The 24,112-nt window shown below is 55.4% G+C and overlaps 1 protein-coding gene across 8 annotated transcripts in view; it reads left to right on the forward strand.

The window, feature by feature from the left end:
• Positions 1-24,112, forward strand: part of LOC144173833 (uncharacterized) — a 268,949-nt gene that overhangs the window by 106,552 nt on the left and 138,285 nt on the right. For 6 of the 8 annotated variants that reach the window (XM_077702098.1, XM_077702101.1, XM_077702095.1 and 3 more), the window contains one exon: positions 5,226-5,348. The exons of the other annotated variants lie outside the window; for them this stretch is intronic. In XM_077702098.1, the coding sequence (XP_077558224.1) occupies positions 5,226-5,348 (123 nt within the window). The remainder of the gene's footprint in view (positions 1-5,225; positions 5,349-24,112) is intronic. 8 annotated transcript variants of the gene reach the window in all.

Raw genomic sequence — 24,112 nt, forward strand, 5'->3', positions numbered from 1 at the left:
ACCGCCTTAAGAGCGAACAGTGCTTGGTAATACTCATAAAAAGCGTTATCGCTTTCACTTTTTTCACTCGTTACTTTACCCATGTAAGTTATCTCCTTGATCTGATTGCGTCGTGCATGTGCTTTTTCTATTCCGAGCGCGCGCTTTGTGGGTGCCTCACCTACTGCCCATTGCTCTGCTCTCGCGCGTACTAGGGCACCGCGATAGCGTTCTTCGTCAATAAGTTCAAGCTTATGCTTTACTGTGCAATGTCGTCCTTAAACACTCCGGGCATTCTGCCCTCCTCTAACGTTAATTTTTGTAGGTTGTTTCTAAGCATTCTTTCCTTTTTGGTTTCTTCATATTTAATACAGCTACACCGTTGTATGGCCTTTATTTTTATCTATTGCTTGCTTAACTCCCACAGCGCCCCGATGTCACTATGTGTTCCTTCTAGTTCGGCAGTTTTCTTTCTAACAAACGTCGTAAATGTTTCGTCCTCCAAAAGTTTAGAGTTTAATTTCCATAGGTCCCATGTAAAGGGGGACTCTTCTTTCTTTCCCCCAATCCTGCACTTAACCAAACAATGATCGGAAAAGGAAACCGCGTGCACATCATAGCTTTGGCATTTCTGTATTAAATCCAGCGAAACGTAAATCCTATCCAGCCTCGCGTGGCTGAAACCTTGAAAGTGGGTGAATCGGACGTCTTTTTCCCCGTCTAGACGTTGCCCGACATCAACGAGTCCATAATCCGCAACAATTTCGGATAACAAATTAGTACTGGCATTTCTGTACGCGTTGTTACTTGTTTTATCCCGGCCAGAAAGTACGCAGTTGAAATCACTTGTTATAATGAGCATTCTGTCTGTATCGACGTGTTGCCTGAGAGTCCCAAAAAAAATTTCCCTCTCTATTACAGCATTTGGAGCGTATACACAGACAATTCGAAAGTTCACATTATCAAGGCTGCAATCACACACAACAAGCCTGCCCGAACGACACGACGTCACACCCTCCACAACCAGACCCGGCAGTTTCTTCAGCAACAATACACATCCCGCGGAAATCCCCACAGCATGACTTACGCAAGCATAGTACCTCGACGTGAAACGACGCACCATGGCCTCGGTCTCCTCCTCCCCCTCGACTTTCGTCTCCTGAACGGCTACAATGTCAATGTCCTGCTCTGTTAACAGACGGTAAACCTGACTTTGCTTTCGATGTGTCGACAGCCCCCGGACATTTAATGTTGCTACGCTCAGGGACCCACTCATTACCGTTCACTTATGAAGGCTACAGACCGGGCGCATGGTGCTTCCCTGACACGTGAGGACTACGCTACGCGTTCTTAAATGGCGCCAAAGCATCTGGCGTAAGTTGCTGCACCGGCTGCGTCTATGGAGGCCCCCGACCGCGATGGACGTTCGTTCGAGGCTTGGATATCAGCCGTCGCCCCTGGTTCGTTTTCAGTGGCGGCTCCTCGCTGCTGGTTGTGGTTTCATGGCCGCTCCCTTCACCCGACTTGTCAAGGCTGCGCTTGACTGTGCCTCCTGTACCACCTAGCGTATCCGCGGGCTGGTGCTCGGCGTCCCCCGTTGGCGGCTGAGACGCCGCTGCGGCCGGTTGCTCGGCGTCCCCCGTTGCTGGCTGAGACGCCGGTGCGGCTTGGTCCTCCTGCGTCCTAGGCTCCGAGCTCTGAGAGAAATCCGTTGTGCTTGTAGTCTCCTCCGCAGTCGACTGGTGTCCCGTGCCTTCCGCGGCCGCTTCCGCCTCGAACGCGTCCATGAGGTGCTCGTCAAGTTCCTCGCGTTGCACAGGCCCCGTGACCGCCGCGTACGTGCGAACGCACTGCGCTTCCGAGTGGCCGAAACGCCGGCACCGGGAGCAGCGTGGCACTTTGCAGTCTCTGCGGACGTGACCCGTTCCCTGGCAGCGAAGGCATTGCATCGGCCGGCCCGGTGCGACGAGGAGGGCCAGCTCCCCAGCCACCCGAATTTGATGGGGCAAATCTTCCAAAGTCACGCCAGATTTTAGCTTCAGCGTCACCACCCTCGTCGTAGACCCTTTGTTAAGGACACCTTGTACTCGCCATCTTTCCTTGGTGATCTCGATGCCCTTGCCGACGGTAGCGAGTGCTTCCCGGAAGTCCTCGTCATCAACGCCGTGCAGCAGCCAGTGTAGCTTAAAGGCCAACTGCACTCAAATTTTCGACAACGTAAAAATAATGTCACCTAACAGTTCACATAAAAAGGCTGCGAAATGCAAAATACTGCGCTTCAAACATCAACGCGCGCGACGCAAACGGCTCGCGACATTCGCGTTTTCGGAACCGAAACTGAATAGAAAAGGCGCCCATAGCAGCGGCCGCACGTGACGTACGTGAGGGAACGGAAGCTACCGCGCCAGAGCCGGCGGCCGCTCAGAGCCGCCTTCAAATGCGCGTGGTAGCGCCGCGTTTCGCTTTTTTATTTCCACAGAAGATCTTCCACTAACGTTTGCCCATGATAATGGAGTTGGGCGCAATTCCGGCATCCCGTTGCTATCAATCGAGATGCAGTAGACCGCCCGACAGTAATTTTTTCCGTCATAATAACTGCCGGAATAGCAATTTTCGGCATTGCGAGTAAAAAACGGACCCTCATTTACAAAGCTATTTGCTCGTATACGATATCGAAAAGCATCTTTTATTATAGCCGACGCCTCGCCTATCACGTCGCCCTCTCTGAAGGGAACAAATCGCACGCGGGCGGAGATAAATCACTATTTCTACTATACATTACATGCAAACAGCTTTGTGAATATCGGCCCAGTATTTTTCCACCTGTGTGCACATCGAGAATCGAATTATAAAAGGGATGTGAAACTATAAGCCTGCCTCCAGAGCTAAATGACGCACTAAAACACGAAAACACTTCATATATCTACCGCTATTTTCTACTTTAACCAGAGACAGGTACTGTTGAAAATGTTTTACTTTCAAATAAATTAAATCTAACGCTCAAAGTAAATACTTCACTTGGGAGTCGAACAAAAATATAATCTATTGTTTAGGAGAGGAGCAGTTTAGTTTTCGCACTTCCCAAATACGACGGCCAATATTTGTGCGGGTGTATTTGTTACTACGAGAAAGGCTGATTTGGGTTCACTTAGCTAGGGAGACAAAAGTCGCACAAATGTTTATAGCCACGTGTACAAGAACTCTATTTGGGTCGTAAAACTTTTGGAAAATGTCTAAAGGATAGAGGTGGCGTTGGGCCAGCCCAAATGAGGCCAATATTGGACGCGGAAGTGCAAGTGGTCAATAATTTATAATATATCTTTTTTTTTCTGTGGTAAATGCAATAGGAATGACAAATGTAAGGCAAGTGCTCCTTTCGCGCTGTTTTTTTCTTTGAGTAAAAATATTATTTTCAAGTAAAAAGAGTTTTGCTAACTCCAACACGTTCGCAAGCGCCTGAATAGGTTTAGACTTCTAAACATTTTTTTTTTGCATTGAGAAAAATGGGGGATATTACTGCGTATGCGCTTAGTTTAAACATTTGATGGCGACGCCGGTACAGCGCGCTGGTGTAGCAGAGAAACCCCGGGCGAACGCATCCCTGCGCCCGGCGGAGCGCCCTGCAAGTCGCAGGAGAAGCGCGAGCTTCACGGGACAGGTTCCCCAACCTCCGTCACAGGCCGCTCGGAACTTGTTACGGCGACTCTCCGCCAGGTGCAAACGTCGTCTGCTCGGAGGTACTTTGAACGGCGGTACCTAGCGCTCTCTGTGATTACGAAGCTAAGGATTTCGCCATGGTTATTTTAAGAGCATAGACTACTTATTTGGACAAAAAAAAATTGAGTGCAGTTGGCCTTTAAGCCTCACTTGGTGGTCTTGCGGGTCGATGACGAGACACCGGCGTCCTTTCACCTCCTGCTCGCCGGCCGCTAGCATTTTCTTTGTGGCCTCGGCACTCTTGAAGGTCACCGCCCACACGTGGTTGATTTGGTACGCCCCCAGCGCAATCACGTCGGGGAGCATACCAACACGGGCGAGCATGTCTCGGAAGTCCTCTACACGAAACGGGCGGGCTTTCACGTTGCCGTGAAGAAACGCCGTATTGGAAACAATACGTCCTGTAGGCAACTGAGGCAAAATAACTTGATACTCACTATCTCCCTTAGCATCTACCCTGTTTCCGCGGCCGGCCTGGGCCGCTGTCGCCGCTCCGACGGAGCTCATGATTCCGCGTCCGCACGCTACGGTGGCAAGAGGTGGAATCCTGTCTGTCTGTGACTCGATTCAGCCACCTGGCCAAAGTAAAACAATGCCTGCGCAATAGTCTTATATAGTCACAGCTAAATGTGCCCGTCTAAGTCCGGTGTAATGTTCATACTTGTCAATATTGTTGAAGAAAACAAGACATTACGCATATATAAGACAACAAATTAATACAGAAGTGATATTTGCAGCGTTCCTTTATAAAAAATCGTACATGTTTGATTTTGGCGAGATTAAATACTTCATCAACTGAAGAAAAAAATATCACCCCGCCGTCGCCTGCTGTCGCCCGCGCCATATAGCTTCTGGCGGCATTTGAAGAAATCAACCGGCAACAGTTAGGAAAGGTTCCACTAGATAGGTTCCACGTTCTGCTTGCAACGCACGTGGAGTAGGGAAACGCGGTTCTATAAACGTTGAAGTAGGGCGCCTCGACTAACGCGCGTCTTCGCCGTACGGCAGAGTTCGCATCGAGACACCCGGTTTGGAGCAGTGGAACGCGGGAAATTTAAAGTGATTTAAGCACACCTTTGGCGTCTTTACCTTGGGAGGAGCGCGATGCAAGAGGAACAACATGGGAGGTGAACAGGAAAGCGAAGGCAGGCATTTACTTCGCAAAAGCCGATAAAGACTATTGTCTTTTGACGGCATCTGCAACGAAAGGAGCAGATACGCGGCCAATTTTTTTTTTTTTGCTCTCCCCCACCCTTTCTTACTGTTCTCTGTGCATGAGCCGCGCATCTTGCAAAAGTTAAGTCTTTCTTGATTTTCAAACAACTGGCCAAACTGCAACTGCTGGCTAACTCTGTATCTTATTAACAGTGACTCTGGCGAGTCAGTGAGCGATAGCGGTGTGTCCGGTTGGGTGAAAATCAAGGCTCTTTTGCAGGATGCGCCGAGAACATTGGTGTGAGACCATGCGTTCAGAATTCCTCCCGTACTTTCATTGTCTTCGTGCTTATCTGATTACCCTATGTTCTTAGATGTTGACGAATGCCGAACTCCGGCGAACAATTGCGCGGTACGGTGTGTCAACACTCCCGGAGGCTTTTACTGCGCATGTCCTCAAGGGTACAGACTACGAGAAGACGGAATATCGTGCGATGGTGAGTAGCCCATAGAAACACCAACCAAGGTTTGAACTTGGGCTGGTTGGTTCTGTTGCATTACGACAAAAACAGCGCATTGACGAGGAAGCAGAGAAAACAACATCCCATCGCACATTCGCATCTCAACACATTACAACGCTTTTACGGGACGTTGCATTGTTGTGATGTCGGACCACGCGGGTACTGGTTGCCGAAAAAATGTTAAGGAATTACTACTACGATTATTTAGCAAATTAATGCAACGCTGAAAGGTTACGTCTTACTTTCTGGGCGTCACTCCAAAACAGTTGATTGATTGTGGTGGTTAACGCACCGACGCAACGCAGGCGACGAGGCGAGCCGTAGTGGAGGGCTCCGGATTAATTTTGACCACCTGGGGATCTTTAACGTGCGCCGAAATCTCGAACACGCGGGCGTTTTTTGCTTTTCGCTTCCATCCGAAAAGCAGCCGCCGCGGCCGGGAATCGAAACCGCGACCTCGTGCTAAGCAGCGCAACGCCTTAGCCACTGAGCCACTGCGGCATGTCCCTCCAAAACAGTCGTGGCCGCTATCAAACAGCAGGTCACATTGAAAATTATTGTTGTTAGTCAATTTGACCCTTCATTCAACCGGGACTCGGAATTTTCTTCCGACATTTTGCCTTGCCGGCATAAAAAAGCAAGGCGAACTTTTGTGTGGTCTATCCTCAAAAATAAATGGCGGAAAGAACGAAGAAGCTGGTGCTAGCACAGTGGGATTCCCTCAAGCAGCGCTAAAGTGTTTTGCTCAGCGTATGACGAGATGGGGGGGGGGGGGGGTGTAGGAGGATGGTGTTTGTACATAAAAGTGGGTACTTAAACCTTCATAAGAATGTTTAAGTGCAAGTTTTTCTGCCGGCTTTTATGATGGCTTTTTTGAAACACTACACCGCGGATTTCTGCTGATAACAGCAGAAATCCGCGGTGTAGTGTGGGTATTATACCACTCCATATCAGGAGGCCATATTGTTCCGAAGGCAATACGGCCTCTAGTGAATCCCTATATCTTATCAACTGCCAAAGCCTTCAGTTACTTTATATCTCTGCTCTCTGGTTTCCGTTCACGGAAGTAAGCACAAAGAAAATCACAATAGGGTTTGCCGCTTTTAAAGAGAGAGAGAGAGGCAGAGAGAAAGAGAGAGAGAGAAAGCTTTCATGAATGCCGAAGAGGTTAGCCCCACAAACGGCGGCGCTTGCTACTTCAGATGGAATGAATATAGTGAGGCGAAAAAGAAAGAGGGAAGAAGTACGCAGCTACAATGAATAAGAGGGAGAAAAAGTAAAATCAGTTCAGAACGCAGAGAAAATGCTCAGCATTAGGGGAAAAAATCTCAGCATCTCAAGTTTAGAGAACCTCTACTAATCCCGAGTCAGACAAAAAAGTCAAAAGGGCATTTGTCCCTTGCCCGAATCGGCGCGGTTTTGCCACGGAGCAAGAAAGTGATTCAGTTCTGAGGAATTTCCCCATAGCAGTCGCACAAGAGTTGGTTTCGCTGGTTCGCGTTGAGGTGCACGCTGCGGGCGGTATACGAGACATGCCGTACTGGGAAACGGAGCACAATGGCGAGTCCGCCCAGCCTACCTTGAACAGAAAACTGCGAGTGAAGGGAACGTCCGCGCGTAGTCGGTGAAGGACATCCTCACTTTGCTTTGGAGGGCCTTGCGGTGACTGGAGATTCGGCTGAGGGTCAGTCTCATGCAGAGGCAAGGGTATCCTAAGAGGGTCCTGCCAAGCTCCAGTTTCCCACCCAGTGCAGAGACAGCCATACGTCCGTCGTCTCTGTAATACGCGACTCCAACAGGCACAAGCAGATTGCGCGCCTCTTTCGCTGCTGCGTCACAGACGACGTTCCCCTGGATTCCGGGATGACCTGGCGGCCATTGAAGCGAGATACGGTGCCCGTCTTGTAGTCCAAATGTGTGCAATGCGTTTAACTCACGTAGAAATGTATTCTAGCATGGGGATGTCTTCGTCACTGCATGTAAGGGAGGCCGCGAGTCGACAAAGATCACCCATTGCTTAGCGGGATTATTGGTGATGTAAAGGAGTGCCGCCCTAATAGCAGTTAGCTCAGTGACCGTGCACGACGTATTTCGTGCCACGTAAGCCTGACAGCAATTAGATGGCTGCGATATTATGTGATTGCCTGCAACCGTGTTATAGATCATACGTTGTATTTGTTTTTTGTTGTTTTCAATGCCTACAAGGCATTACGGCTCCTTTATCACACCGAAAGGTAATAACGAGTTCATCAACTTCGAAAAGTTTCATGGTTTCACTACGAAATTGCGCAAAAATGTACTTAGTTGCGAGTAACGTCGTTGCTGTATCGCGTTACGGAGACGTATATGCCCTAATAAGTTCCTGACTAATTTTATTGCATGGTTGCGACTTCGGATATTCTTGGAGCGCAGATAATACCGCAACTGACTTCACTTCGGCGAACTGACTATCTAACATTAAACCTGTAGCAGCCCGGAATGTTGGCTGCTGAAGGAGGCGAGAAAGCAGACGTGGAGCTGGTTTGCAGTTTTAATACAAGACTGTTTATTTTCAAAAGATGCGTACGTTTAGTACGTTCCCCGGCGAGGGAAAGAAGGGGAACCCCCGCGTCCTTCAAAAGAGAGAGGAAAAAGGCCCCCCCGCGCGAGCAGACGGTAACGGCGCTAGGATTAATGCCGGGAGTCGGCCGGACAACACGTTGTCCTTATGCCTCCCCCGACGGCGACCTTTGAAGAAAGCGGGGGAATGACACCCGAAGTAAGCACGCACCGCCGTCGCTAATACGCGTCTTCCACAAAGGCGCACTGTCGTCAAGCCTGCGGCAGACCGGAGAGAAAGGAAAAGCCCCGTCCCGCGGGAGGCGCTGCGCTGGGGTGCCGTGCGGCTTCCGCTACAAACCTACTAGATTCATTGCGACTCGCACTCGTCACGCAATGAGTCGGTGCTAATAAATCGGACCTCACAAAAACTCACACCAGATTACCTGCTGGCAGTAGACATGCAGAAAGCGTTTGATAAAGTTAGCCAAGAAGGCATACTCAAGGAGCTCGCGCTGGCTTCCCCAGTCAACGAGCGCAAACCTGGATACGTAACTTTCTTGAACAGCGCCCAATTCGGCTCTCGATCAAAGATGATAGATGGACCCCAAGCACATTCTTCCTCTACAGAGGGGTACCGCAGGGTCCATACTAGGGCCAGTGCTTTTCAACCTGGCTATGAAAAGAGTGGCCAGATCCCTCGATCAAGACACGTCCGCTCGTTTTGCTATCTATGCCGATGACGTCGTGGTGTGGACGGAAGCAGTGGACTATCCAGACGCTGAGCACATGCAAACGGAACTTCAAGCAGCTTTGTTCAGCCTTGAGAGATCCCTCACAGCCCTGAACTTGCAATTGTCCCCAACCAAGACAGAATTTCTCAGCGTCGATGGCCGCCAGGCCACGAATCCGGTTTACCAGTTAAGACTTGACATGGGCAACACTACACTTATGTCCCAGAATGGCCTCATCCGGCTCTTGGGCTTGCAAGTTAACAGCTGCAACAGCCCCAATGCATGGATCCGTAAACTATAAATGACCTTGTGGCAAACTTTCAATTTAATTACAAGAATATCCAACAAGTATGGTGGAACCCAACAGCGCTCCTGCCTCACCCTGGCTCGATCCGTTGCAATAGGCCGAATGGTCTATGGCTTTCCCCCTGAAAACCTACGAGATAGACATATGAAAGACCTCGGTGTATTGCATCCTGCCACTTTACGTGCCATTACGGGCCTCCCGCGACACACCAGAGTCGACCTCCTTGAGAAGGCTGCACCGCTTCCACCCCTCCTCATCCTCGTGCAAGAGACAAAAATTGCATCACCAACAGCGCCTTGACCTTACCCCTCAAGGGAAAGCTCTCCAACAATGGGACCACCAAATCAGCCACACAGATATCTCCAATATGCCGCCTGCTCTTCCGCCATGGGAACGCCCGGCACTCGGCCTACTTCGTCGCCGTTCCATAGAGCGACGTCGAAGAACTGTATGAGAGCAGTACATTGCCCAGTTGGCCCACGACAAAGGCCCCGAGGAGTTAGACATCTTTACAGATGCGGCTATTAGCAGCATGAGCGCAGCAATAGCCTGGACTTGCCCCGAAGACCCAACCCTGAATGGATCTCGGCAGATCAGCAACACGTACGGCCTTACTGGCGATGTTGAGCTATTTGCCATTCTTGGAGCACTCCAACAAATTCATACCTCCCAGCAACCCGAATATCACCATTACCGCATCATTACTGATTCAGACGTTGCCCTCCAGGAACTCAACAAGGCTTATACCCATAATCTCACCGCCAACCACATCATAAGCACAATTCAATCCTTGCGCGGACAAGGCATTAATATTCGTCTGGCTTGGACACCTGGTCACACAGCTGGAGCGATTGGAAACCAGCAAGCACACAACGCTGCTAGGGAGTGCCTTCTTTCGACTCCTCCCCTGGCTACCACGCCCGCTGACGAAACTTCACCTACATCTTTAGCCTGGTATCAAAAAAGACAACTGCGGCAACAAAGTCAACGGCGGCTCCAAGAAGCTACACCCCCCCCCCATGCTTTCTCCCTGCTTCGATATCCCTCTCTCGGCAGGGCGAAATCTTTATTAACAAGGCATGCGCGGACGCCGCCTACACTCCGGACATTGTTCGCAAATGGTATCACGGCAGCACATCCCTTTAATCCGCACCTACGTGCAATTTCTGCGGTGCCGCTAAAATCATCCCGAACTTATTTCACCTAATATGGTCTTGTCCGACATTCGAAAGCGGCCTATAACAGCTGGTTGCCAATTGTCCGCCACCACGTACGAATGCGGAGCACCTGGAGCGCTTGCGTTCCGATGGTAGTCTTGTCGAACGCGTAGGAATTTATTCACTTGCCAGTGGTCATTACAAAGCAGTGTAGAATGGTCTGACAGCCCTAGTAGGGCCTGCAAACGGACAATTTGTTCTGATACCTTACATGAGATTTTCGCTGAGGCTTTCGACTCCCCTTCCCTCATCTTCCGATAACCCCCCAGGGCCTCAGGCCTATTTCTAAATAAAGTCGTTCATTCATTCAGTCGGTGCTCGCGCTCGGTGGCCATTAATGACGATACGACTGCCTGGTGCGATGTAGTTGCACCAATTGTACGACTCTTGTTCGACCATCTTCGTGCTTTCAAGAAACATTTTGTGCTTAAAAGCAAAGTAAAGTACCAAAACAACAGCGAGGCAGGTGCAGGTGGAATTCACTGTAAAACGTATGCTACTCGCTTTTGAAACGCTGCCCCAAGGATTGCGGGTTTCCGAACACAGCTGCATCAAGCGGGATCTTTATGACGTAATATTGCAGGCAGAAATACGCACATTCACTTTCGCACCACGACACTCAGTTACTTTTTTTATACAAGCACAACCGATCTCATGCGGTTACTCGCCCTCTCCCGCGTGTCCGCGCGTTGCCGCCGAACGACGCCGACGCTCGCGCGACGTTTGATTTCGCGTCCGTGTGGTTACGGCTTAATGGCCTCACGACCGTCGCGCGACTTTTGCGACTGGCGAAAGTTACGAAAAAGACACCGCGTGACGGCTGCCATTAATGGGAGCGTACCTCTAGGTAGGAAACGGCAGAAGCCTTGTTGAAGTAAAGGTTTAGTGCTCTCACTGATCGCGTCTGCAACGCGAATACGCCCCGCAGGAAAGCCAACTTCCTCTGACGGTGAAGTTGATTGGGGGTGAAGTGTAGGCAAAGCGTTACGTCCCCTCCGCTGAAGGCAATTGGTGGTGTTGGTGGGCAGCAGAGGAGGGAGGGGACGCAGGCGTGCGACAGTGTAACGCAAATAGGTCTCTCGCGAACGCGACAGAGAGACAAGCCAAGACACGTCTGAACGCTATGCTGTGCACCCAGAAACTGGGGCCCCGTTTTATTCCACGCTCGTGGCGTTCGTGGCTGCTTGCGCACCGGCGCCGCGTGGCCCGCTCTCATTCGTTGTCACTCAGCCCCAGCGCCATCGCCGCTGGAGCGCCGCCACATAGCCCCCTCCCCTTGAGACGGAGTCTGGAGGAGGAGTTCTTGTAGAGAGCGGCACAGCAAAACACACAGTCTTGGCGTTGCAAGGTTCACGGGTGGTGGTGAGAACGGAAGGGAGACTGGTGGTGTTCAGGGTGGAATGGTGGATGGTGGAGTGGAACGCAGTGAAAGCAGGCAAGAGGCGATCGATGGAAACGACGGTGTCGCGGCTGTTGGCGCGAACTGTAAACGCCTTGTCAGAGCGTGAAATGACGAGATGAGGGCCGGTGTATGGCAGTTGAAGTGACCTGCGGGTACTGTCGACCCGGATGAAAACGTATTGGCTGTCAGAAAGGTTTGGATGAATAAAAGTGTGCTTGGTGGAACACGACCGTGTTGCTTGGGGACGGATATGGCTAAAAAACCAGGTTAAATCGTTTACGTAGGACAGTCGAGGGGACGAAAGGTTGTCTTGCGACTGGGGAGGAACCAGGAAGTCTGCCGGTAAGCGCAAAGACGTACCATAGACCATTTGAGAGGCGGCACAACCAAGATCTTCTTTGATGACAGTGCGCAATCCTAGCAGCACAAGAGAAAGGTGAGCTGTCCACTGTTCAGGTTATTCGTGAGCCATCAATGAGGCCTTTAGCTGACGATGAAACCTCTCGACCATGCCGTTGGTTTGAGGATAGTAGGCCGTCGTTTTTAGGTGCGTTACACCGAGTAGGCATGTCAAACGGTGAAAGAGCGTAGACTCAAATTGCGACTGGCGAAATTGGCGGCCACGGTCTGTTATAATCTCCGACGGCACGCCAAAACGGGCGATCCACGTGGACATAAGTGTGGAAGCAACAGTCTCATCCGTTATATCGTTGATTGGAACCGCCTCCGGCCAGCGAGTAAAACGGTCGATCACTGTCAAGATGTAACGGTAGCCCTTAGATGGTGGTAGCGGGCCAACGAGGTCGACGTGAATTGTGGAGAACCTAGAGTCCGGCAAGGGAAAATGGGCCAGAGGTGATGTGGTATGCCGAGAGACCTTGCATTGCTGGCAGGCGAGGCAGGAACGAGCCCATGCACGTGCGTCAGAATTCATGCCAGGCCAGACGTATTTCTCGGCGACCAAACGCCGTGTGGCACGAACTCCAGGATGAGAGAGACGGTGAATAGAGTTGAAAGCAATGCGCCTGAGAGAAGCAGGAAGGTACGGTCGTCTGCGGCCTGAAATCGGATCAATGTCGCAAACGATGCGGATTCCAGAATCAGGGCAGAGAGAAACTGTTTGAAGAACGCAGATTTCGGAGCTCCTCGTCTTCTCGTCGTGCTTGAGCCATCTCCTGAGTACTGAAACAGGAGAGTTGTATGCCCGAAATACGGCTAAGGGCGTCGGCTGGGATGTTGTTATCTCCCTTCACATGCTGAATTTCCGTCGTGAACTCTGCAAAGTACGCCAAGCGTCGCGTCTCTCGGGGAGAATATGTAGTCTTCGATGTCTTGAAGGCGTTCGTAAGAGGCTTGTGATCGGCGAAGATCACGAAGCTGCGGCCCTCAAGGAAAAAACGAAAATGCTTAACAGCGAGATATGCCGCCAGAAGCTCCTGCCCGAAAGTGCTGTAGCATTGCTTAGTTGGAGAAAGCTTCTTTGAAAAGAAACCGAGCGGGTGCTACGTGCCACGGATGTGCTGCTGAAGTACACCTCCAACCGCACAGTGGGAAGGTGAACCTCCATCAGGCTCGTGGGAGCGTTGTGGCGCGGGTGCACAAGGAGAGTATCAGAAGCCAGGCGCTCCTTGACGGTAGAGAATGCGCGATCGGCAGTTTCAGGCCATTCAAGTTTGCACTCGGTAGACTTCGAAGCTTGAAGGGAAATTTCGAGAGGGTGCACAATGGCCGCACAGTTTGGGATGAACCGTCGGTAATAATTTACCAGTCTTAGGAAACGCCGCAGTTGGCGTAAAAACTCAGGCCGAGGGAAGTCGATTATGGCCTTCACTTTGTCTGGTAGAGGGCGAATTCCATTGCGGTCGACGAGGTGACCCAGAAAATACAATGACGGCAACCCGAATGCACAGTTTTCGCTGTTAACGATGAGGCCATGCTCTGCTAGTCATTCGAAAACTATCCTCAGATGGTGCAGATGCTCAGATAACGACGAACTGGCGACAAGAACGTCATCTATGTAGGCGAAAACAAAAGGCAAGCCACGGAGGAAGACATCTATGAAGCGTTGAAAAGTCTGAGCTGCGTTGCGCAACCCGAAAGGCATCCGTGTGAATTCGAAGAGGCCGAATGGTGTAATGATGGCAGTTTTCTTGATGTCATCCGGGGCTACAAGGATTTGGTGGTAGGCTTTTTGGAGGTCGAGCTTTGAATATATTGTCGCGAACCATGCATTTGGTTTGCTTAATTATTTTTTCCTTTTACCGCCCGGCTGCGCCGGTCTGTGTTATCTGTGTGCCAAGGGAAGCGCGTGTTCCATGCTTTCTTTCTATGCCGCCTGTGTTATCTCTTCTGATAGGGAGAGCATTCCGAACTAACGTGAACAGCCTAGAATAATCTTCTTTGTTCTGGATGTAAATCGATGGTTCGAGAAACACTCGCGCCGAAAGATAAAAGCCTGCGGAGCAGACGCCGGGGCTTTAATTCGAATCGTCGGACTCGCCTTCACACGTTACTTTGTTGACTGCTGCTTCGCCGCCCGTACTCTTTAAGTTGTTAGGGGAGAACAAGTTCGCTCCAATAAACGTGTTTTCCTTGAAGACACCTGCGTCGTCTTTGGCTTCGTGACAATATGGTACATCCGCTGAGGTTATTGGTGAAGTCCTGTATATTAGGTAGGCGGTACCTGTCGGGTACAGTGGCCACGTTCAAGGAGCGGTAATTACCGCAGGGTCTCCAGTCACCAGATTTCTTCGGGACCATGTGTAACGACGAGGACCAGTTGCTCAAGGACGGGCGAGCAATGCCAATCTCAACCATGGGATGAAATTCCTGCTCCGCGATTTTGTTTCTCCGGAGCAAGGCGACGCGCCACGGCATGCGTAGGGGGACCGGTTGTAATGATCTGATGAACGACGTCATGCTTCACTGGCTTTGTCCAGTCAGGAGGTGCAGTCAATAAAGGGAACTCATTCAGCAACTCCCGGTACGGAGAAGGTAGGTCGCAAAGAAGCGTAAAGGCGAACGGGAAAATGGTAGACGATCGGCCTGTGACAGAAAGGCGGGTTGCGGCGTCCAAAATTCTTTTTCGGCACATGTCAACGAGGAGGCCAAAGTTCAAAAGGAAATCGGCTCCTAGAATGGCGTGACACATGTCGGCCACGAGGAAAATCCATCGGAACGCACGACGTAGGCCGATGTTTACCATCAGGGATTTTTTCCTGTACACGGGGATGGTGGACTTGTTAATAGCTTGGAGATGGCACAGTGGTGGTTGAGTGCGGTCATAGGAATTAGCGGGGAGCACACTCACTTCAGCACCAGTGTAAACTAGAAAATGCTGACCACTCGTTGCGTCTGTGATGTAGAAGAGACGTCTGTCGCTGGCTGGGGAATCGGTCGCCGCCGCTAACGATCCCTCGTCGCGTTTCCCGACCAGCCACAAGGACGGGTGCAACGTTGCGCCGCTGCACCGAAGCGGCAATGGTTCCAGCACAAGGAATCAGTGTGACGGGGCTGCTGGCGCGTTGTGTACTCCTGACGGTAAACGTGCGGCGACGAGGGACGGGGAGAACGGTGAAACCGACGAGTGTTGCACCCTTGCGACGAGCGGTAGCCAGCAGACGCGACCAGCTCCTCTAGGGTTTGCATGCGCTCTTGTAGAGCGGTGACATCGTTGGATACCGGTGAGGGCAAGGTGGTAGCCCCCACGGTGGTATGTTCGGGAGATCGAGCGGATGCCACCGTGGTTGGAGACGAATCTAATGTGGCGACTTAAATTATTCTGTCGGCGTGCGCGGCCAATTGTGACAAGGGGAGGTCAGAAGCCGTCGCGAGGATCATCTGCACAGACGAGGGAAGCCGTTTCAGGAAACCTTTCTTCAGCAAAACGTTATTCAGTCCGCAGCAGAAGGTGTGTCGCCGAGCAGGATTTGCAGTACGCGAAGGAGCTGCGAAGGTCGACGATCACCCAACTCCTCTGCAGAAAGCAGCCACTGGAAACGTTGCCGTTCCGAAGGCCTCGTTTGGTTCAATATAGCAGCCTTTAAAGTGTCGTAAGGGTTCGTGGTACGTGGGTTTGCGAGGATGTCGCAAACTTCGACCGCGATCTCAATAGGTAGTGACTGTTAGAGATGGTTGAAGCGGGCCTCTTGCGACGTGATGTGGCTCATTCGGAAACTTGCCTCGGCTTGAAGGAACCACACGTCGGGGTGCTTAGCGCTGAAGGGGGGCAAACGACAAGCGAGGGCGGAGATGCCATGTGAAGAGGCAGCGGAGGACACAGAATTGCCGCCGGCGTTGCGAGAAGGGCCCATTCTGGCTCCTTGACTCCGCCGCCAAATGTCGCGAACGCGACAGAGAGACGAGCCGAGACACGTCTGAACGCTATGCCGTGCACCCAGGAACTGGGGCCCCGTTTTATTCGACGCTCGTGGCGTTCGTGGCTGCTTGCGCACCGGCGCCGCGTGGCCCGCTCTCATTGGTTGTCACTCAGCCTCATCGCCATCGCCGCTGGGGCGCCGCCACAGGTCTAACATCATGTTGCGAGGTGGTGGTTGTGGTTTGCGACGGGAAAAGGAAAGGAAATTCTCTGGGGATATTTTGAGCTCGGCCGGGAGCTCACCTGCATACAACCCAGTGCAGGGGAAGGGAAGTAGAGGGGGAGTGGTAAAGTAGAAAGAGAGCGAGAGAGAGGTATAAAGAGAGCTGTCAGTCCTAGAAAGCTGTCCGCCCGGGCACGTGAGTCAATAACTGCACTCCGGGCTACAGCCGCTGCGTAAGGCCGGTCATCTCCAGGAAATGGAGCAGATAAGCGAAGACTTCCAGTTGGGTTGCCGCAGGCCCCGTCGATAACAGAAGGTCCGCCATGCTTGCGCAGGGAAGGCCTCGAGAGAGAGAGAGAGAGAAAGACTTTATTGGTGTCCTGCGAACGAGGAGAGGTAAGTGCCATGCAGGGCCTTCCTCCCCCCGCGACTTAGGTCGTCCTCAAAGCAAGGGCCCGCTCGCTTCCGCGTGGTCGGTTCCCGCGGGCTCTCGGGGTGGAATCCCCAAGAGCGCGCGCCGGGACCTCCCTGCGCCTCTGCCGAGCAAGGGCGGCCTTGAGCCGCTGGATCTCTTGTGCTTGCACGTCGGGGTCATAAGTGTTCATGGCACTAGTGGTTCGAGCGGGCAAGTCCTTCGAGGCACTCGCCTCCACCGGGTTGAGTTCACAGTCCCACAGTAGGTGGGCCAAAGTCGCACATGACACGTTGCACACACTGCACAACACCGACTCGTACACTTCCGGGCACACGTGCCGCGCCAGCATCGGCGTCAGCACCGAGTTCGTCTGGAGCTGCCGGTACAGTACCGCGTCTTCCCTGCTGAGGCGGGGATGTGGGGGCGGCCGAAGCCGGCGCCCCGCACGGTACCACTGCAGGATGTCTCCGTAAGCCACCAAGGGTTCCATCTCTAGTTCCTCCGGCCGTCCCTCTGCCGCCTGCGAGTCGCGGGGAGGCGCCGCGCGGCCCGTGAGTTCGCGCGCGACGGCGTCCGCAGTCTCGTTGCGGTTTGGGAAGCCGCTTCCGCTCGCCCCCGCACCCGCGTGTGCCGGGAACCAGCGAACTGTCGTGACGGTCTTCGGGGCCGAGGACCCCGTACTGCACTGTAACATTCTCACTGCACTCGCGCACACTGAGTCCTTGAGGAAGTTCGTGATGGCCGTGCGCGAATCGCTGAGGATCGTCGTGCACCCGGCACCCGTGAGCGCCAGGGCGATCGCCGTCTCTTCGGCTTGGCAGGTCCTCTTCGCTCGCACGCTGCAGGCGCTGTACAGTTCTCCCGTGGTGGCCTTCACCGCCACGGCCACGTAGGTGTCCTTTCTGTCGGGGTACTGGGCCGCATCCACGTAGAGCGCGCCCGTGTCGTTCGCGTGCGTCTCGGTCAGCGCGCGCGCCCTGGCCTCCCTCCTACCCCGGTTGTCGTCCGGGTGGATGTTGCGGGGAAGCGGCAGGATGCGCAGGCGCTCCCGCACCGGTTGCGGCAGCCGCGGCGTCTTCGATGACTCCTGCTCTTCTCGTAGGTTGTAGCCGACTCTCGCGAGGATCTCCCTCCCCGCCACCGTCATTGACAGACGTTCGAGTTGCGCCGTCCTCTGGGCCTCGCTGACCTTTTCCAAGGTGTTATGGAGGCCCAGCTCCAGCAATCTCTCCGTGCTGGTGCTGGCCAGCAGGCCCAGCGGCGTCTTGTATGTTTTCCTGATGGCCGCATTGATCTTGTCACGCTCCGGCCGCTTCCAGGGGTGGAAGGCTCCGGTGTACGCCACGTGGCTCATTGCAAACGACTGTATGAGCCTCAGGAGGCTGGCCTCCTTCATGCCGCTGTGCTTCGTGGCGAGGCGCTAGATGAGCCTCGTGGCAATGCCGAGTTTCGTAACTATACGGTCGGCCGACGTGCCGTTGCAACGACTGGCCTCCAGATACATCCCCAGCACCCGCAGGGTGGTGACTTTCGGAATGACGGTGCCGTCCCGCGTGCGCACCGTAATCACACGAGAATCCTCCTCTCGTTTCTTGCGATATCTTCCCGGGGGCGGGACTAGCAGGAGTTCCGACTTCTGCGGTGAGCACCTCAGGCCGGTGTCCGTCAGGTAGTCTTCGATGGCGTATACCGCCGTTTGCAGCACTTCCTCGATGTGGCCGTTACTTCCCCCGGGGACCCACAGGGTAATGTCGTCTGCGTATATCGTGTAACACACCCGCGGGTCCGCCGAGAGTCGCCGGGCCACGCCGATCATCACCAAATTAAAGAGCACCGGCGAGATCACCGAGCCCTGAGGGGTGCCCACGCTGCCCAGTCTCTTCGGGTCCAGGCAGAGGTTCCCCGCCTGTATTTCCACCGTCCTGCCCGTCAGGAAGTCTCGAATGTACTCGTACGTCCTCTTCCCCATGTTGAGGTTGGAGACCTGTCTCAGTATGGCCGAGTGGCGGACCTTATCAAATGCGCTCTGCAGGTCGAGGCCCAGCACCGCCTTGTTGTCCTGCGTCGGTATCGACGTGTCGAGGATGTCGTGTTGTAACAGCAACATTGCGTCTTGCGTGCTGAGCCTCTCCCTGAAACCGAGCATGGTGTTCGGATAAAGGCCCTCCTCTTCCAAGTACCTCTGCCACCGGCTGTTGATCACGTGCTCCAGGACCTTTCCCGCACAGGAGGTCAGGGAGATCGGTCGCATGTGCTCGATGCTCGGCGGCTTGCCCGGCTTGGGTATGAGGATCGTCCTCGCACTTTTCCATTGTTTCGGCAGCCTACCCGTCCGCCAGCACTTGTTGTAATACGCGGTGAGGGCCACCAGCGCCTCGTCACTCAGATTCTTGAGGGCCTTGTTCGTGATCTTGTCGGGACCCGCGGCGGACTTGCAGTTGAGCGTCTGCAGGGTGGCGCGCACCTCTCCCACCTCGATGTCGCGGTCGAGCCACGGATTCTCGTTGCCGCAGTACTCTGGGAACACTTCCTCCGGGGTTTGCGGTAGGTACCGTTCGTTGAGCCTCTTGTGAGTCTCCTCTTCTCCCAATTCCTTGATGGTGGTGTGCATGGTCTGCGCCAGCCGATGGCGCTGATACCCTCTCGTCTTCGTCTCGTCGAGGAGGTGGCGAAGCAGCGCCCAGGTGCGACCCCGGTGTAACTGCCCGTCCGCCTCGCTGCACGCCGCGTGCCACTGCTGGGCGCAGAGCTCGCGGCTGTATTTCTCAATTTCGCGTCCCAACATCGCTATGCGTTTGCGTAGCTTGCGATTGTGACGTTGACGTCGCCATCTGCATTGCAGGGACTGCCGCGCCTCGATCAGGTGCGCCAGCCGACTATCCACGCTCTGCGTTTCCTCGTCGGTTTCGACCTCCGAGGTGGCCTCTTCAGCCGCCCTCACGATCGCGGCCGTGCACTGCTCGATATCGTCCACTTCTTTCTTCGGCTCACTCAGCCCCTCGCGGAACTTGCTCCAGTCCGTGAATTTGTGCTTCCGCTTGGCTTCTCCCCCCGCCGGCACCGACGTGGGCAGGTCCAGCTCCAGTATGAAGTGGTCACTCCCCAGATTGTGCCCCGTGTTTCTCCACGTGGCCCCTGCCCGCGCCGACGGCGACTGTCGAACGAAGGTCAGGTCCGGGTTTGAGTCTCTTGATACGGACGTGCCCACCCTCGTCGGGTCCGCCGGGTCCGTGTGAAGGGTGAAGCCTGCTTCGGCCGCGTCCTCGAGGAGGCACCGGCCCTTGACTGTAGTGCGGGTGTATCCCAGCTCTTTGTGCGGCGCGTTAAAGTCTCCGCACACGGCAACCGTGCCGCCTTGTGCTTCCCTGACGGCCTTGTGCAGGAGCGCCCTAAACCGCTGCTGCCTGTGGGTCGGATTGCTATACACGTTGACGAGGAGCAGCGTCTCCTTGCGCTTCCTGCCCGTCACCACTTCCGTTGCACAGTACTCGATCGTGCTGCGTCCGAGGAACCCCTCGCGCGGCACAAAAGTCAGACCCTTCCTGACGAACGTGCACACTCCCTGCGCTTCCCCTTTTCCTGTCGCGCGCACTAAGCGGGGCGCTGTGCGTCCTGTAGCCCGGCAGCGTGGGGGGAGTTTCCATGTGCGTTTCCTGTATCATTATTACATCCGGCGTGCGGTCCACCGTTTTCAGGTGTTGTTGTAGTATCGCGCGCCGGCACTGGAACCCGTTCGCGTTCCAGTGCCAGACCCTTAGTCCTGACTGGGCGATCGATCCGGCCATGTTGGGGCGTCCGCGTGTGAGGGGCTGTAATTATCGTGCGCGGCCTTGCCGCTGCCTCCTAGCTTCTCGTACAGGAACTCCTGCAGGGCGTCGAGTCGCCGCTTTATTGCCGTTATCCGTGCACTCAGTCTGTGCTCCATCGCGTCGACTCTCTTCTCGAGTCTGTCAATACGCTCCGTGGTCCTGCGCAGGCGCACCGCCACGCTTACTCCTTCGCTGTGGCGGTTCTCGTTGTCAGAAACTTCTAGACTTTCTTCCAGGAATTCCTCCTCGACCTCGCTGTGCGATCGATCCCGGCCCCCCGTCATGGTCGGGGGATTAGGGCGTGGGGTGGCAGCCTTGTTAACCCTGGCGGACTGCTGGGCCGGCCGGGGTGCATCTTCGGGTCGTGGGCTACGGTGTTCGGGGACCGCTCGGGGCGCCGGGGTGGTGGGTTCCCTCGGGCAATCTCTCCTGGCTTCGGGTACTGTGGTCGTTGGCGGCTCTCTGCGGGGCCGCTCGGATTGGGCGATCAGCCGCTGAATCGTCTCCTCCATTCTCGACATCTTCGCTTTGAGCGACGCGTTCTCCTGCCGTAGTCTTTCCATCGCGTCGTCTCGCTGGCGCGACGCTTCTCGTTTCCGCTGCGGTGTCTTCGAGCGGCCGCGCCTCGACGCAGGTGCTCCGGCCACCGCCGCCGCCCACGACACGCTATCGGCGCTCTTCCCGCGCTTTCCCGCGCTCGCGGAGCGGCTGGCGTGACGCTGGCTACGCCACCCGCCGCCGCGGCTGCTATCTCGTGGCTGATGCAATAGCGGCGGGAAGTTGCGTTCGCCGAATTGCTCCCCCTGTTGCAATGTCTGACCGTGCGCCGGCGTCGCGCACTTCCTTTCCCATTGTCTCTTCTTCACCAAATATGGCGTTTTGAATCTGTTCTTACAGCGACTCGCTCCGGTGGGGTGCGGTCCCCCACACAACTTGCACTTTGGTCGACATTCTTCTCCGTGCGTCTCGCTCGGGTTGGACTTCCCGCACGCGAAACACACCCTCGTCTGCGGTCGGGGGCACACGTCTCTGCGATGACCCACTTGTCCGCACGTTCTGCACACCTCGTGGTGTTGCCTGTACAGGCTGCACCTCGTGAGCACCAGTCCGTATTTCACCGTAGAAGGGACTCGATTCCCTTGAAACAACGCTATAATCGTCGTAGACTTGCCGATCCTGTGGGCGTCGATCGCTAGGGAATTGAATTCGTTCACTATGTTTGCCCTGATTTCCTCGGGTGAGTCCTCCGCCGAGATGTTGCGGATCACCCCCTTTGCCGTATCGTCCGGTGCCGCGTTGTACGCGTACACCTCGTGCTCCTGTCCGTTCAACGTGACGGAGCGCATTTGGGCGTACGCCCTGGCTCGGCTCTCGTCGGGCGTACTGATCACTAAAATATTTTGCGCCGGGTTCGGGCAGACGGTGTCACTCCTCGCCGCCGCCATCTCGAAACCCGCCGCCGTCACCACGGCTCGCATTATGTCTGCTGCTCTCGCCCTACCGACCTGCAGACCGCCTCTCGGGCGCACCACTATTTTGTAGTCCTCCCGCGGAATGCTGCGCGGCATACGCGCCATTCTCGCCATCGTGGCATTAACCTTACGGGCAAACTGCGCCCTCGTGGGCTGAGACTTCAGCGCCGTTGCGGCGGGCTTACCGGTGCTCACGAGGGGCTGCGATCCCTCTTCCCGGCCTCGGTAGTGCTTCCTCGACTGGAGCGTCCAGCCCGCGTGGTCGTCCGGCGAGAGATCCTCTCCCGGCACTACTACCGCCGTGCGTCCCTCCCGCAAGTCCAGGCGGGCTTGCGAGTCGTCGTCTCGTGGCTCCATCACGTCCATTTCCGCCTCCGGGTCGCCCTCCGGCGCCCCGAAGCCTTGGGCCGCGTCCATCATCCGTCCCCGCCGCCGCAGCAGCCGGGCGTGGCCGACCTCGTGCTAGGCCTTGGTTAGGCTTAGCATGCCGGCGCCGCTTCGGAACTTGAAGTCCTCGTAAAATCCGTAAACTCGCTCGGATTTTTCAAAATGAGGTATCCACAGGTTCCGGGCACTGAACTCAACACGATCGTAATGAAAAGGACTCACTAGGGTGCGATGGTCCGCCGAAAATCCGCGTAATCCACGGAGCCGAAGTGAGACACGTCCGTTCGCCTCGGCCGCTCGCAGCGCCCCCGGGAAGGCCTCGACGCTGGAGCGCTCGCTGGAGCTCTGCTGTCGGCCCCGCGTGGGGGAGGGGGCAGAAGCAGAGTAGGTGCTCGAGCGTCTCCAGTTCGGAACAGTCCGCACATGTAGGGGAGTCCTTGCCCCCGTGTCGGTGCAGACGCTCCGCCACATAGCAGCAGTTGAGCTGCATGCGGAGAAGCAGGCAGAGGGCGTCCCTGCTGATGCGTGCGGGCAACGTTCTGAGCGCCAGGCCGCTCGCGACCCGAGGGTGGGGTGCATCGTCTGCACCATGCGGGCCAAGGCAGTGCGGGCCCCGTCGAACGCGGTGACGTCTTGGGGGACTGGGGTGCCCTCCTGGTGGGCCTCCCTGGCGCGGGCGTCGGCGTCTTCGTTGCCCCTTATGCCACTGTGGCCCGGCATCCAGTGGAGCCGCAGGTCGCAGTCTCGGGAGGCCGCAGTGCGTAGCTTGGTTGCAAGGGAGTGCTCCGGGTAGCCGCTGCTGTTGGTGGGTTGATCGGCCGCGTGCAGCCGCCGCAGGGCAGTCCTGGAGTCCGTGAGGATGACCGCCCCGGGGTGGTTATGGGGCCCCCTCTCGAGGAGGAGGTCGGCGGCCAGGTGCAGCGCTGCCAGCTCCGCCCGTGTGGAGGACGCGTGGAAGGGAAGGCGGCAGCTCCGGGTGGCTCCCAGCTCAGGCACCACGCACGCAGCCACCCCCTCGCACGTGCTGTGCTTGACGGAGCAGTCCGTGAAGAGATGCAGGTAGCTGCTCAGCTCGTCCTGCAGCCGGAGGGTCGTGGTGATCTGCAGGGCCTCCCCGGTGTCTGGTGGTGGTGGCTCCAGACGGGGTCGGTTAGGAGCCTCCATGCCCGTCTCGAAGATAGTGAGCAGCGCTCCCATGTGCGAGTTGGGCCGGCTACGGAACCTATGCAGGAGCAGAGCCCCGTCGCGTACGGTCAGCAGGCACTGGATGTGCCGCAGACCGATCTGCAAGGCCCGCATCTCGATGGGCCAGGTGCCCGCATCGGTGTAAGTGCCCGCCACCGGCGACGTGGAGGGGAGGCCCAGGCAGAGGCGGATGGCGCGGCGTTGGTCGATCTCGAGCTCCTGCCAGCGTCGAGGTCCCAGGTAGGCGAGTGGAAGCGCGTAAAACACAGCTGCGGAGGCCATGCCATGAAACACGCGTTACGACACTTGGTGTGAGCAGCCATTGCCTCGTGACAGAAGCTGCCGCACCCCTTGGAGCACCCGTGCGCTGCGTGCCCTGAGGGCCTTGACAGCTGGCAGCCATGTGAGCCGGCAGTCAATGAGCAGCCCCAGGTACTTCACGGTTAGCCGCCAGGGAAGAGGCCACCCGTTGAGTGTGATGAGCGGTGTTGCCCGCCGAGCCCTGCATCCTCCCGGGTGCAGCATAAGGGCCTGCGTTTTGGTCTCCGAGAGCTGCAGGCCACGGCTCTCGAGGAAGACTGCAACTGCGCCCAGAGCCTCCTGGAGGCACGACTTGACTATGTGGCAGTCTTTGGTGGGTCCATGGGTCCAGAGTGCCACGTCGTCGGCGTACATCACCACCTTCACTGGGTGTCACAAGCCTGGAGGGATGCAGTCGGGGAAAGGAGCCAGC

Source organism: Haemaphysalis longicornis, unplaced genomic scaffold (genome assembly GCF_048455015.1).
Source record: "Haemaphysalis longicornis isolate Haplotype H1 unplaced genomic scaffold, Haemaphysalis longicornis Haplotype H1 scaffold_3, whole genome shotgun sequence".
In the NCBI taxonomy this organism is placed as follows: domain Eukaryota; kingdom Metazoa; phylum Arthropoda; class Arachnida; order Ixodida; family Ixodidae; genus Haemaphysalis; species Haemaphysalis longicornis.